Here is a 14,030-nt window from a genome sequence, read left to right on the forward strand (position 1 = left end):
CAGTTCGCCATTGGCCAATGGCTCCTCCCTGCTTTGCCCGCAGAGCAGGTCCAGGTCCATGCTGGCAGCTCCCTGAGTCCAGGGAATCCTGAGGCACTTTTCAGCAAAATGAATCTCCTTAGGCATGAGAGTCATTTGTTTTCCAAACTCCCTTCTCCAATCTCACTAATTCCCAATTTCCCTGCATTTGACAAATGGAATTAACAAGCCTCGATCAGTTCCTGGCGGACAGCCCTCATTAATCAGTAAGTCAACTGCATAGGCTGAGGGGGGAGGGGGTGAAGGAAGGAAAGGTAGCCACAGCACAGGGAGGGGGCTTTACCCCTCTATTTCTATGAATGACCCCTGCAAAACATGACAGTTGTCACCAACCACTTTCTTCACTTTTGCTAAATACAAAGCAGTATTGTTTATGCCTTCCACTCCCATTTTTTTTTTAAAGGTTTTTTCCATCAACCTCCACCTTCCCTATGTCTATGCCTTCTCTTTAACAGAAGGTCTTGCCATCTGCTGCCACCACTAGCTTGGGAACCCCTCAGTGCTGGGTGTGATAAATCAGCCATCTCTCTGCTTCTTCCCCACCCACATGTTCCAGAGACAGTTTTGTGCTGCTTCCTGCCCAGGAGTATATAAGCCACCATCATCCCTCTGTCCCCAACACGTACACACTGTGGGGCTACCAAGCTGTGGTCACTCCTGCTTTCGCATTCACCTTTTTGTCTTCTTTTCCCGGGGTCCAAGCTTTCCCTTCTCAATTGGTTTAAAATTCAAGATTTACCTTCTCCGCTTTCTGCTCTGCCTGTAACACCAGTCTACCCTCCCACACCACAGGGTGAGGGCCTCTGCAGCTCTGCCTGGTACAGCCCTGTGCATCTTTCTACCTCATCAACTTTTCATCTTTGCAAACGGAACCGGGAAGTCTCTCCCTCCTTCCTGTTCCTCTCTCCTTCTCCTTTGTTATTAGCTTCATAAGTGGGGACATTAATGTATTCACTAGACAATGTCTTCACACCAGTTTCCGGTAATACAGTCACTTCCCTCCCACTGTCCTGGCTTATTTGACTGTAAAGTGCTTAGAGGAGGGACAGGGTGGAAAAAAGACACAACACAGGCTGAGGTCCAGTAGTGTAATGTTAACATCCAAGAAAGGAAAAGCAATCTTCACCTTCGCAACAGCTCATTAACAACTGTAACAATAGAGGTTAATGCACCAGAGCTTAAAAAAACAATCAATACAATTGGGGACCCCTCCACTATAGAATGGGGAGTTGTACCCATATTACCAACAACAGTCACCCCAAACACAAGTAGCTATATCCACCCTCCTTCAGGGGGTAGATCGAGTGTACTTGTCATGTAAATCAGCTACATTATCACTGGAGACTCGGATCCAGCCATCCTCACGGACATGGTAGAGGTTGACCGAACCTCCTGAGTAGGCATCTCTATAGGTGGCTTGGTAGATGGCTCGACGGGCCAGATCATAGGCCTCTTCCACGTCTAGGTCATAGGAGTAACCCCGATCCATGACCCCATATGCATACACAGAGCCAGAACCTACAGAGAAGGTGACCCCCGAGATCCGGTTTCCTTCACTGTCCACGTAGTAGAGGCCTGGAAAGAGAGATGAGGTTAGCAGGAAAACAAATGACCACCCATTTTGACATCTAATTCATCCTCCAAGGCAACAGATCTCCATCACTCTTGAAACCCAAGGGAGACCAACACAAATACAAGAAAAAAGCACTACTATAAAATTGCTTAATAAAAAAAAGGCAGGCCGAAACCGGTTTGGCTCAGTGGATAGAGTGTCGGCCTGCGGACTGAAAGGTCCCAGGTTCGATTCCGGTCAAGGGCATGTACCTGGGTTGCGGGCACATCCCCAGTAGGAGATGTGCAGGAGGCAGCTAATCGGTGTATCTCTCACATTGGTGTTTCTAACTCTCTATCTCTCTCCCTTCCTCTCTGTAAAAAATCAATAAAATATATTAAAAAAAAAAAAAAAAAAGGCAGGAGGAATCAAATTAAATATTAAGACTCCGGGATTCTACAATATACCAATCCATCTCACCTCACATTGTAGTAACCACCTTCTGTCCTCTCTGTATAACCAAAAAGCAAGTATAATTCAAATGACTTAGGTTTCAAGCACAGAACTTCTGTGCGAGATAATATTTTTAAAAATCCTAGCCCTCAAAGTTTAGACTATCTGGGGCATAAGACATACATCATACAGTAGAGAATAAAGCCTACAGTTCCAAATCACTGTCCAATGTGGTAACCACTAGCCACATGTGACTAATGAGCATCTGAAATGAAGCTAGAACCACGTCACGCAATGATATTTTTGATCTATTGGGTTAAAGTATTCCATGAAAATTTATTTTTAATTTTTAAATGTGGCTACTATAAAGTTTAAAATTACATATATGGCTCACATTTTATTTCTACTGGACAGTGCTGGTATAGACTAGGGTTTGGCCAGGCCAACTGCCTGTTTTTGTAAATAAAGTTTTATTGTAATACAGCCACACTCACTCGTCTATGACTGCTTTTACTCTAAAGAAGGACAGTTAAGTAAGTAGTTGAGACAAAGACCATATTGATTGCAAACCTAAAATACTTATTACTTGGACCTTTATGAAAAAATTACCTGACCTCTCATATAGATAAAAACTTAAGACAAAGATTTTAATAAAATTTTTTATCAATTCCAAGCCTTTGTCACCATGTTCAGATTCAAACAGCTTGTCCTCAAATACTATCAACCAAACTATCATTATCTACCAAACTCATCTATCTTGTGTCCCATCAAGACACAATTTCTACTGTATTTTTAATTTCTGTAATGGTTTCACTAATCTTTTTCCTATTTCAGTGGTTCTCAACTCTTACTATGCACTAGAATAATCTAAGGAAACTTTAAAAAAATGTCTAGGACTTACTCAAGGTATTCTTTTTCTTTTTTTTTTTTTTTTTTTTTTTTTTTTTAAATATATTTTATTGATTTTTTACAGAGAGGAAGGGAGAGAGATAGAGAGTTAGAAACATCGATGAGAGAGGAACATCGATCAGCTGCCTCCTGCACATCTCCCACTGGGGATGTGCCCGCAACCCAGGTACATGCCCTTGACCGGAATCGAACCTGGGACCCTTCAGTCCGCAGGCCGACGCTCCATCCACTGAGCCAAACCGGTTTCGGCAAGGTATTCTTTTTCAATTGGTCTGGGGTGAGGGATAAGCACAGGGCTTGTTTTTTAAGTTCTTTGGGTGATCTAATGCAAGCCAGGTTGAGAATCACTGCTCTTATCGATTTTCAGGTTCAGATGGTTCCAATGCAGTGATGGCGAACCTATGACACGCGTGTCAGAGGTGACACGCAAACTCATTTTTTTTGGTTGATTTTTCTTTGTTAAATGGCATTTAAATATATAAAATAAATATCAAAAATATAAGTGTTTTACTACGGTTGCAAATATCAAAAAATTTCTATGTGACACGGCACCAGAGTTAAGTTAGGGTTTTTCAAAATGCTGACACGCCGAGCTCAAAAGGTTCGCCATCACTGTTCTAATGTCTACCCCAATTTATCTCCTCCTCAGTCCCACTGCCTCTACCTTGCTTAGCTGGCTCACCATTTGGTTCCAGTTTACCTTTCTGGCTTTATGGATCCCTACTCTTCACATTCCTTTAGTACCAATTAAATTGGACTTCCAAATACTTCCCCCCAGCCCTCATGCTTCTCCCTTCCTTTGTTCATTATGTTTCTATCCTCTCATTTTCACATCTTAGAAAACTGCAACCTGTCCATGAAATCTTCCCCAATTCCTCCCATCAGAAGTAATCCTCTCCTCCTCAGAACTCCTTCAGCATTTAAAAACGGTATTCAGCCACAGCCGATTTGGCTCAGTGGATAGAGCGTCGCGCTGCAGACTGAAGAGTCCCAGGTTCGATTCTGTCAAGGGCATATACCTCATTTGCAGGCTCAATCCCTGGGCTCGGTCGGGCGTGTGTGATAGGCAACCAATCGATGTGTCTCTCTCATACTGATGTTTCCTTCTCTCTGTCTCTCCCTCTCCATTCCACTCTTTACAAACCAATGGAAAAATATCCTCAGGTGAGGAAAACAAAAAAGAAAAAGAAAAAATGGTATTCATCTCATTCAGTCTTGTATTAAGTAATCTATGATCCTTTCTCATTCTGCTTCTTTAAAAATATAGATATATATATACTTTTATTGATTTCAGAGAGGAAGGGAGAGGAATAGATAAAACATGAATGATGAGAGAATCCTCGATCGGCTGCCTCCTGCACACCCCTCACTGGGGATGAGCCTGCAACTTGTGCATGTGCCCGGACTGGGAATTGAGCCTCCACCTTCTGGTTCATAGGTCAATGCTAAATCACTGAGTCATGCCAGCTGGGCTCAGTTTGCTTCTTGAAGCAAGGAGTTGACTTCTCCTGAATGGACAGGCTGTCAGGAGGGGTTTGAGAAGGCAGAATTTAAGCTATGCTCTAGCTTCCTAGGTTTTTCTTGCTAGCCAGCTTCTGTACACTGTTACACTATTTCCACCACTTGTACCAAACCAAATAGCTAAGGGTTCAAAGCAGCATTTCCAAGGTGCTTCCCTAGATCATGCAACATGTATGAACTGTTCTTGCACACCTTTCAAAGAGAAAAGTGTCTCAATTTCCAAAGTAACAAACTGAGCTCCTCTTTCACATACACTTTTTAATCTCCTCATTCATCTTCCATTGAGTAGTGAACTGATATTCTCCAAAGCAAGTGAAAAAGCGGTGGGTATCGCCCTAACTGGTTTGGCTCAGTGGATAGAGTCTCGGCCTGAGGATTGAAGGGTCCCAGGTTCAATTCTGGTCAAGGGCATATACCTTGGTTGCGGGCACATCCCCAGTAGGGAGTGTGCAGGAGGCAGCTGAATCGATATTTCTCTCTCACCGATGTTTCTAACTCTCTATACCTCTCCCTTTCTCTCTGTGAAAAATCAATAAAATATATTAAAAAAAAAAAAAGTGGTGGGTATCTCATAGTCGTTGGACAAAGGAAAACTAGGCATTTAGTAAGCAGGTAAATGAATGAATCAAAAACAGTAAGAGAAAAGAATAATTTTTTTTACAATATATTTTTATTGATTCTAGAGAGGGAGAGGGAGAGCGATAGAAACATCAATGATGAGAGAAAATCATTGATTGGCTTCCTCCCGCACGGCCCCTAGTGGGGGGTCAAGCCCACAACCTGGGCATGTGCTCTTGACCGGAATCAAACCCAGTCTGCAGGTGGATGCTCTATCCACTAAGCCAAACCAGCAAGGGCAAAAATAACTATTTTTAAGCATTAAGGGGGAAAATTACACAGAAGGTGACTAGCTGTATTCCAATTTGACTAAAGGAACATTCAAAACTGGCTGAGCCTGGCTGGTGTGGCTTAGTGGTTGAGCATAGATTTATGAACCAGGAGGTCACGGTTCTGATTCCAAATCAGGACACATGCCTGAGTTGTGGGCTCTATCCCCAGTGTGTGGCATGCAGGAGGCAGTCGATCAATGATTCTTTCTCATCATTGATGTTTCTCTCTCGCTCGCTCTCCCTCTCTGAAATCAATAAAAAAATACTTTTTAAAAATTGGCTGAAAAGGAGTTGACATCAGATATAAGGTTGAACTTCCTGGCAAAGTTTTTATGTACTGGAAAGGAAACTAGGCTAAGGAATTTCTTTTCAGAGGTGACAGAACAAGACCTAGGATGAGTATATTAAGCAAGGAAAGAAGATGTACATGAAGGCCCTTTCGAGGCCAAAGAGTCCTAAAGGGAAAAAAGAAAGAGAAATGACTAACTTTTGAGCAGCGACTTCCTACATATTCGGGGTCCAATACAGTAGCCCTAGCCACATGTGTCTATTTAGCACTTGAAATGGGGCTAATGTCACTTGTGGAAATGATAATTTAGGTATTTTGGATTAAATAAATTGTTAATTTAAAATCAGGTGTGGCTCACATTATATCTCTATTAGATAACACTGACTAGATATTTTATGTCTATTATTATGCACTTCAATTCTCAAATATATTCTTTGTAGGTCGTCTTATTTTATGGGAGACAGAATAGAAGCAAAAATATTATGTGCCAGAAGCTACATGCTTTATGTCTATTCCTTCATGTAATAAGCAACCGCCTAAGGTCACATGGGTAGTCAGACACAGCTAGTCCCTTTTCCACACCACAGTGCCTTCCTTTAACAAAGATGATCGGGAAACCGATCGGCAGATCCCAGCAACGATCCGAAGCCTTTTCACTCATCTCTCTGTAGTGTCAGCCCCAAGAATTATGAGCTTGAAGCTGAACTCACCAGGGCCTCTCTTGTCCCAGCCACAGATCATGGTGCCCATGGACAGCCCCATGCCTTTATACTGATAAACCATGTTGGCGAGCAGTTTGGAGGCAGCTGCGACTGAGATGCGTTCCTTGTTTCGAAGCTCATAGATTCGACACTGCCGGGCCAACAGCCGCTCCCAGAAGCTGCAATCCGCTGCACCCCCAGCCATGGTGCCCAGCAGGTAGGGGTTGATCTCTATCACCTTCTTCACCGTCTGGGAGGCAATGTAGGCGCCCGCTGTGGCCCGGGAGTCCGCTGCAACAATGACTCCATGTTTGAACTGTTCAGATCAGAGAAGACAACGCAGGCCACTTAGACCACAAAAACATCTCCCTGACATTTCTTTCTGCATCAGTGCAAGCCCAGTGCATCTCTTTCTCTGTCATTTTCACTTCACAACTTACCGGCAATTTCCAACCAGTGTGCCCCGAGAAATTTTAAAACATGCAATACCTATTTAGTCAGGGGCACTGACGTCTTTCCCCTTAGATTGTCAAAAAAGGACACCAGCCAACACAGTAGTCGCCCGGTGTGAACAAATCAAAATTACACCTTATTTTGTGGGTCAGATCTGCAAAAAAACATATATTTTGGTATGCCACAGAATTTTAGTAATTAGTTTACGTGTGCCATGAGATTAAAAAAAAGTTGAAAATCACTGCAATAGACTTCCCCACATATTAATGTCACTTGAGCTTCACATCAATACCGTGGCACAGGCGTAAACGGTGTTTCTTTCACTTTATGGCTGAGGAAGAAGGCGTAATGCGATAGAACGAGGAGGCCAAGATCGCGAGCGGTTACCGCAAAGCTGGGCCAGGAACCCCGGGTCCGGCCCCTGGGACACGCGCTGCCTCTCAAGACGCCCCTCTCGCCACAGCCTGTTCGTTATCCTCGCCCGGTTGGAACCATTCCGTTTCCATAACCTTTGGCGAATGGTTACAACCAACCGCCTTCCCTCTGCCCAAGCTCCTTGCTGCTGCTGCCTCCCTTTTCTGGGAAGAAGCCACCTGAAGTCGCCAAGGAATCAACCTAAGCGGCCCCGGGCGCTTTCTCCCTCTTACCCCAGCCCAGGCCCAGCCCAAGCCCCAGGCCCATCCCGAGCCCGAGCCCCAGGCCCAGCCCCAGGCCCAGCCCCAGGCCCAGCCCAGCCTCATCCCGAGACCGAGCTCCAGGCCCAGCCCCAGGCCCAGCCCCAGCCCCAGGCCCAGGCCCAGGCCCAGGCCCAGCCCCAGGCCCAGCCCCAGCCCCAGCCCCAGCCCCAGCCCGAGTCCCAGCCCGAGTCCCAGCCCGAGCCCGAGTCCCAGCCCGAGTCCCAGCCCGAGCCCGAGCCCGAGCCCGAGCCCGAGCCCGAGCCCCAGCCCGAGCCCCAGCCCGAGCCCCAGCCCGAGCCCGAGCCCCAGCCCGAGCCCCAGCCCGAGCCCGAGCCCCAGGCCCAGCTCCAGCCCGAGCCCCAGGCCCAGCTCCAGCCCGAGCCCCAGGCCCAGCTCCAGCCCGAGCCCCAGGCCCAGCTCCAGCCCGAGCCCGAGCCCCAGGCCCAGCCCGAGCCCCAGGCCCAGCCCGAGCGCCAGCCCGAGCCCCAGCCCGAGCCCGAGCCCGAGTCCCAGCCCGAGCCCCAGGCCCAGCCCCAGCCCGAGCCCGAGCCCGAGTCCCAGCCCGAGCCCGAGCCCCAGCCCGAGCCCCAGGCCCAGCTCCAGCCCGAGCCCCAGGCCCAGCCCCAGCCCGAGTCCCAGCCCGAGCCCCAGCCCGAGCCCCAGCCCGAGCCCGAGCCCGAGCCCGAGTCCCAGCCCGAGCCCGAGCCCCAGCCCCAGCCCGAGCCCCAGCCCGAGCCCCAGGCCGAGCACCGAGGCCTCCCGGGGCAATGAGACAGCGACACCGTCAGGGTCGGGACGAGGGACCCGAGCCTCGGCCTGGGCTTCGCGGCGCGGCCACTGCGGCCTCCGGTCCGGCTCAGCTGCCGGGTCCGCACCTTGAAGGCCAGGGTGGTGGTCCCATGAAGTATTTCGATCCTCGGCTCCTCTGGCACACCCCAGCTGGGCGCGGCAAGGCTCAGCCCATCGCTGGGACTACCTGGACCCAGGTCCAACAGATCTGCACGACCCCCGAGTCCGAAAAACCCGTGCCGGTTCACCGGTACCGAGCTCTCCAACACACTGGCCAGCGCCATGTCTAGTAAGGGCACTGGGAGCCGCCTCCGAGAACGCCCAGGAGATAACGGCCGGGCAACGTCTTGCCGTCACAGCTTCACTTCCTATGGAATCTCAGGGAGGAGCCATTTTAACTCCTGGCAACCACGCCTCCAAAGACCGGAGCCAGATGCAAGGGACCATTTTCGCCGAGCGGGGGGAAAAAAAAGTGGCTTCACTGCCCTTAAATTCTAAAGGGATATGCCTGCCATTTTAGGTTCTGTCATGCAAGCGGTCCTGGATTAGCTTAACCTCAAATCCCTAGGGAGCGATCAGGAAGGTCCCTGTTGCGTGGGAAGCCAGGCCGGCCATCTTTGAGAAGGGCGTGACTGGGGCAAACGGTTCTGAACGCGTAGCCGCGAGTGGTCCCCGCCCCGCCGGGTGTCCCAGCAACGCCTCCCGTCTCCCCCCTTCAGCACCCAGGGACGCCTCTGAAATGGAAATGCCATCTTGTTTTACTGGATAAAATAATGATCTGCTCTGAGGTCATTTTCCTACGAAGTTAAACCACATTTGTTTGTGGAAAAAGCGCAGCAAAAAGGAAAAAAACCCCACCACAGAATAAAGTGGTGGTTGCCAGGGCCGAGGGTTAGGGAAATGGGGAGAAATTGGTCGAGGGGTACAAACTTCCAGTTATGAGAAGAATATATTCTGGGAATCTAATACACAGCATGATGACTATAGTTAATGACACTATATTGTATACTTGAAAGTTACAGAGATCTTAAAATATTCTTATCATAACAACAACAAAAATGTGCAGTGAAGTGTGTGTAAACTAAACTTATTGTGGTTAACATTTGCAATATTTATATATATAAAAGGCTAAGTGTCCATCCTCCCGGTAGCTATGGCCCCCAGAGGGCAGATGCTCAGTGCAGGAGCTGCCATGGCGCCCTGGCCATTTAAAAATAAATGGCACCACGGACCTGGCACTGACAAACCAACACTCTGCTTCCCCAAGTGGGACACAGCCCCCGCCACCACCCGGGAGCGACACCCCACCAAATCACAGCCAACGCTGCCAAGACCCCATGGCACAAAATGTGGCCCACAGCCCAGCCCAGAAACAGCTGCTGTGGGCGCCGGGTAATGACATCACATAGCAACGCCGGGCTTCCTCTCCCGAGGGCAGTGATGGCGAACCTGTGACACGCGTGTCAGAGGTGACACGCGAACTCATTTTTTTGGGTTGATTTTCTTTGTTAAATGGCATTTAAATATGTAAAATAAATATCAAAAATATAAATCTTTGTTTTACTATGGTTGCAAAGATCAAAAAATTTCTATATGTGACACGGCACCAGAGTTAAGTTAGGGTTTTTCAAAATGCTGACACGCCGAGCTCAAAAGGTTCGCCATCACTGCCCTAGGGACTAGCTTCCTTGGAGTTTCTTCAGCACAGGAACCTGACTTGCTTTATAGCCAGGTGCAAACACTTTACAGTTTAACCAAATGTTTGTGCAGTGTTTTCCCATGCCTCATCTCATTTGATCCTCACAGAAGTTCTGGAGTAGGTAGATAGGAGACTCGGTAGAATCCCATTTTCTTTTCATTAGCTGGAAACAGAGATTTAGAAAGTTTAGAAACTTGACCCGACTGAAAAAAAGTAAGAAATGGTGGACCTTGAAAATGACTTCAGGTTTTCTCACTGCACAGAATATAGTCAAACACTGCTGCAGTTAAATATTTCACCCTTTGTTCTCCCTGCGTGATCTACAATAATAATGTGCTTTGTGCCCTGGCTGGTTTGGCTCAGTGGATGGACGTCAGCCTTCGGACTGAAGGGTCCTGGGTTCAGTTCCGGTCAAGGGCACATGCCTGGGTTGTGGGCTTGATCCCCAGTGGGGGGCGTGTAGGAGGCAGCTGATCAGTGATTCTCTCTCATCACTGATGTTTCTATTTCTCTCTCTCCCTCTCTGAAATCAATAAAAATATACTAAAAAAAAAAATAATGTGCTTCGTGTAGATATTTACTGCTGTGTTGTTAACAATTACCTGAAAGAGAAGTTGGGGTGCTTCACCGGGCTGGAAAAAGTTTAGCTAAATCAGAAAGCAGGTCTAATTAAGCAAATTTATCTATATACATAAAAGGCTAAGTTGACTCACACATGTGCGATACATATAAAGCTCTTGCTGGTGCCAATCGCATGCGTCTGTTTTGATCTGTCATTGTCGATTGTAAATTTGGTTGACACATTATAGAAAAGGGCGAATAGCAAGATTAAAATATTTCTTCTAATTAATTTCTTTTCAATGTGCATAAATCTGTACACTGGGACACTAATGTGTGTGTATATATATATATATATATATATATATAAAACATTTATATATATATATACATATATATGAAATCATCATATTGTACACCTTAAAATTACACAATGTTATATGTCAGTTTTATCTCAATAAGGTGGTGGGGGGAGGAAAATGATAAAGGCTGTAAGTTCATAGGTGGGAGGAGGAGGTCAGTATAGACTGGGGTGAGGTTGGTGGTCCAGGAAGGCTTTGCCAAGGAGGTCTGGATTTATTTCCCTAAGTGCCAATGCGGTCCCATTGCTCCTCAAACCCACAGGCTCTCCTCTCTCAATCCATATCTGGGAAGAATTTTCAGAATAGGTGGTACTGAAGCCAGACTTTTAAGGTTAGGATTCAAATAGATGAAGAGAAGATGGGAGATAGTGTGAAAAGAAGTTGTGGTGGCTGGATTAGGATTGAACTACAGTAGGCCTTAAATGCCAGCCTAGGGTGGAGAAGTGTTTGGATTTGATCTTGTAGCCCTTCAAGGTTTCTTAGTAGAAAAGACACAGGATTTGAGTGATAACTTAGGAAAATACATCAGTGTGGAGGATAAGATTAGATGGGGAGATTAGAGGGTGGCTAATTACAAGGCTATTCAACTATCCAGATCGGACTTGATATTGGCCTGACCTAGGGAGGTGACCATCCATCCATATACAAAGAGTCTTAAGGCTTAGTCTTTAGAAAGAGTAGACATTCTTATCTCTTTAGTAAGATTTCCATGTGGTCCTACACAAAGGAAGGGAGAAGGACTGGTTGGACCGTAGCCTGACCTCCTGGATTCTCCAGTCTTCCCATGACACGTTAACACTTGCCTTTGTACTGAGACCCCAGGTAACGGTGATGCCACAGCCCCACCATCATGAAGTCTGGAGGGTCCAGGTCCTTTTCTTTGTTTATGGGTCTGTTTCTTTAAATAAAGCCATTCCCACGCCACCTGTGTAAGCTGCAATGTTTAGTAAAATATACTCCATGTGGTGCTAGAAGTAGTTGCAGCTTGTCACTCGGCTCTAGTCTACTTGGTCTTTCCGTAGGGCCAGTTGTCAGGGTCCACCAACTTCATCGCTCAACCACCCCTGGTTGGCCTAAGACTTAGACTCAGCATAAGGGGGTCAAAGTCAGTTGTTTCTCCGCCTTAGAACCACAAGCCACTCTCTTGCCATTGAGAACTATTGGGCAGAAGGGGAACCATTGGACTTTTTTCAGCTACATACTCAGAATTATAACACAAGTCAGAGAAGCTATGCTGCTGGAGAACTGCCAGGGGTGCCGTCTCTGGATGCACCCCCAAAGCAGCGGAGAAAGAGAGCTCCCTGACCCCTGGCCCCTCAGTACCTTACTTTTCTAAAAGGTATTTGAGTCTCCCCCACCCCCAGGCTCTTCTGCTCTTTTCTCTTTTGTCCTTGTCTCCGCCCATTGCTCTTTCCCCACCTTGACCGTGAGGTGAAAATGTGAGCTGAGGGAGCATCATGGTTCTCTGGCCCCATACCTCTGAGGCGAAAACCCCGTATTCAGAACCCCCATCTCGGTGGGACCACAGCACCCTATTCTGACTACTTCAGAGGACTGACTTGTCTTCACTCATCCTCTTGGGCTGGGAGGTCATTCAGGGCAGGGACAGGAAAAACAAGAGGAAGCCGGCTCTGCCCCTCTGGCTCGCACCTCCTTCCCTGGGCAGTTACCTGGCCGCACCTTCTCCAGGTGCCTGAGGATGATGGACAGGAGACTCCTTGGGCGAAGCTCAAGTGTGTTAGGGGCAGCGTCCCAGCACTGGAAACTCCGCTGGCCTCGTCCTGTCTCCCCTCAGCGCTCCTCCACTGAGGAGGGGGCTGCTCCAGCAGCCAGTCCCCCAGCCTAATCTGGGACTAAGGAGAAGTGAAGCCACAAGTCACACGCCTTCCTTGCCCGTTCTGGCTGCGGCACAGCTTTTCTTTAGCGTCCCTTTCCCCCACCTGACACTCACACAAAGCCCTGTGCTGCTCCTTCCAACCTTCACTCCGCTCCAGGCATGGCTCTGCAGGATGTGTGCAAGTGGCAGGCCCCCGACACGCAGGGACTGTCTCCTCACCTGTCTCCGGCCGGTGGCTGGGCCGTGCCCCGCGGCTGTGACCCTCAGACCTTCTTGCAGACCCAGGGCCCCCGGCTGGCCCACGGCACCACCACGCTGGCCTTCCGCTTCCGTCACGGAGTCATCGCTGCGGCCGACACCCGTTCCTCCTGCAGCAACTACGTGGCGTGTCCAGCCTCCCGCAAGGTCATCCCCGTCCACCAGCACCTCCTGGGCACCACGTCCGGCACCTCCGCTGACTGCGCCACGTGGTACCGGGTGCTGCAGCGGGAGCTGCGGCTGCGGGCGCTGAGGGAGGGCCGGCTGCCCAGCGTGGCCAGCGCCGCCAAGCTCTTGTCCACCATGATGTCCCGCTACCGGGGGCTGGATCTGTGTGTGGCCACTGCTCTCTGTGGCTGGGACCGCTCCGGCCCTGCCCTCTTCTATGTCTACAGCGATGGCACCCGCCTGCAGGGGGACATCTTCTCGGTGGGCTCGGGGTCTCCCTATGCCTACGGCGTGCTGGACCGCGGCTACCGCTACGACATGACCACTCAGGAGGCCTACGCCCTGGCTCGCCGCGCCGTGGCCCACGCCACCCACCGCGACGCCTACTCTGGGGGCTCTGTGGACCTTTTCCATGTGCGAGAGAGTGGGTGGGAGTACGTGTCACGCAACGATGCCTGCGTGTTGTACTCGGAGCTGCAGAAGCTCCCGGGGCCGGAGAAGCGAGAGGAGAAGGAGGCCAGCCAGGCCCATCCCGGACCTGCCACCCCCCACGGAGCTGGCGACGGTGGGGAACCTTCTGTGGGACGCCTACCGGGACACTCGGGGCTCCCTGCAGAGGCTGGGACTCCGTAAGAAGTGGCAGGACTTGGGGGGACCCAGTGCGGGGAGCGGGTGAAGGGTGGGTGTGAGCGGCCTCACAGCCTCCGCCTCCAGCCCTTAGGGGTGGCCCGTTTCATTTGTTCCGTCTCCCTCTCTTTCTGCAACCCAGACCTGTGATGGTTCTGTCCAGCGTGTCCCTATCGGCGCCCGATAGATTGGTCCAGCCTCCTTCCAGCGCCCAGTCCTTCTCTCAGAAATCCTCACTGCGCGCCTGC

The 14,030-nt window shown here is 49.2% G+C and overlaps 2 protein-coding genes across 2 annotated transcripts; one reads left to right on the top strand and one right to left on the bottom strand.

The window, feature by feature from the left end:
• Positions 1–1,113: 1,113 nt before the first annotated feature.
• Positions 1,114–8,901, bottom strand: PSMB5 (proteasome 20S subunit beta 5). The gene is made up of 3 exons (XM_081093710.1): positions 8,360–8,901; positions 6,364–6,670; positions 1,114–1,614 (listed from the first exon to the last, which is right to left on the bottom strand). The coding sequence occupies exons 1-3, from the start codon at positions 8,555–8,557 to the stop codon at positions 1,328–1,330; spliced, it is 792 nt and encodes a 263-aa protein (XP_080949836.1). The 5' UTR covers positions 8,558–8,901; the 3' UTR covers positions 1,114–1,327.
• Positions 8,902–12,888: 3,987 nt separating this feature from the next.
• PSMB11 (proteasome subunit beta 11) lies at positions 12,889–13,788 on the top strand (the record flags this gene model as incomplete). The annotated part of the gene is made up of 1 exon (XM_081095784.1): positions 12,889–13,788. The coding sequence occupies one exon, from the start codon at positions 12,889–12,891 to the stop codon at positions 13,786–13,788; it is 900 nt and encodes a 299-aa protein (XP_080951910.1).
• Positions 13,789–14,030: the final 242 nt, after the last annotated feature.

This window comes from Myotis nattereri (genome assembly GCF_964212035.1).
Source record: "Myotis nattereri genome assembly, chromosome: 1".
In the NCBI taxonomy this organism is placed as follows: Eukaryota; Metazoa; Chordata; class Mammalia; order Chiroptera; family Vespertilionidae; genus Myotis; species Myotis nattereri.

Bases quoted from the DNA above. Each gene is read 5' to 3' on its own strand.
- PSMB5 (XM_081093710.1), bottom strand. From the start codon at position 8,557: ATGGCGCTGGCCAGTGTGTTGGAGAGCTCGGTACCGGTGAACCGGCAC. The intron at 6,671-8,359 runs GTGCGGACCCGG...TGATCTGAACAG, and splicing joins CCACCACCCTGGCCTTCAAG to TTCAAACATGGAGTCATTGT. The intron at 1,615-6,363 runs GTGAGTTCAGCT...CTCTCTTTCCAG, and splicing joins CTGGGACAAGAGAGGCCCTG to GCCTCTACTACGTGGACAGT.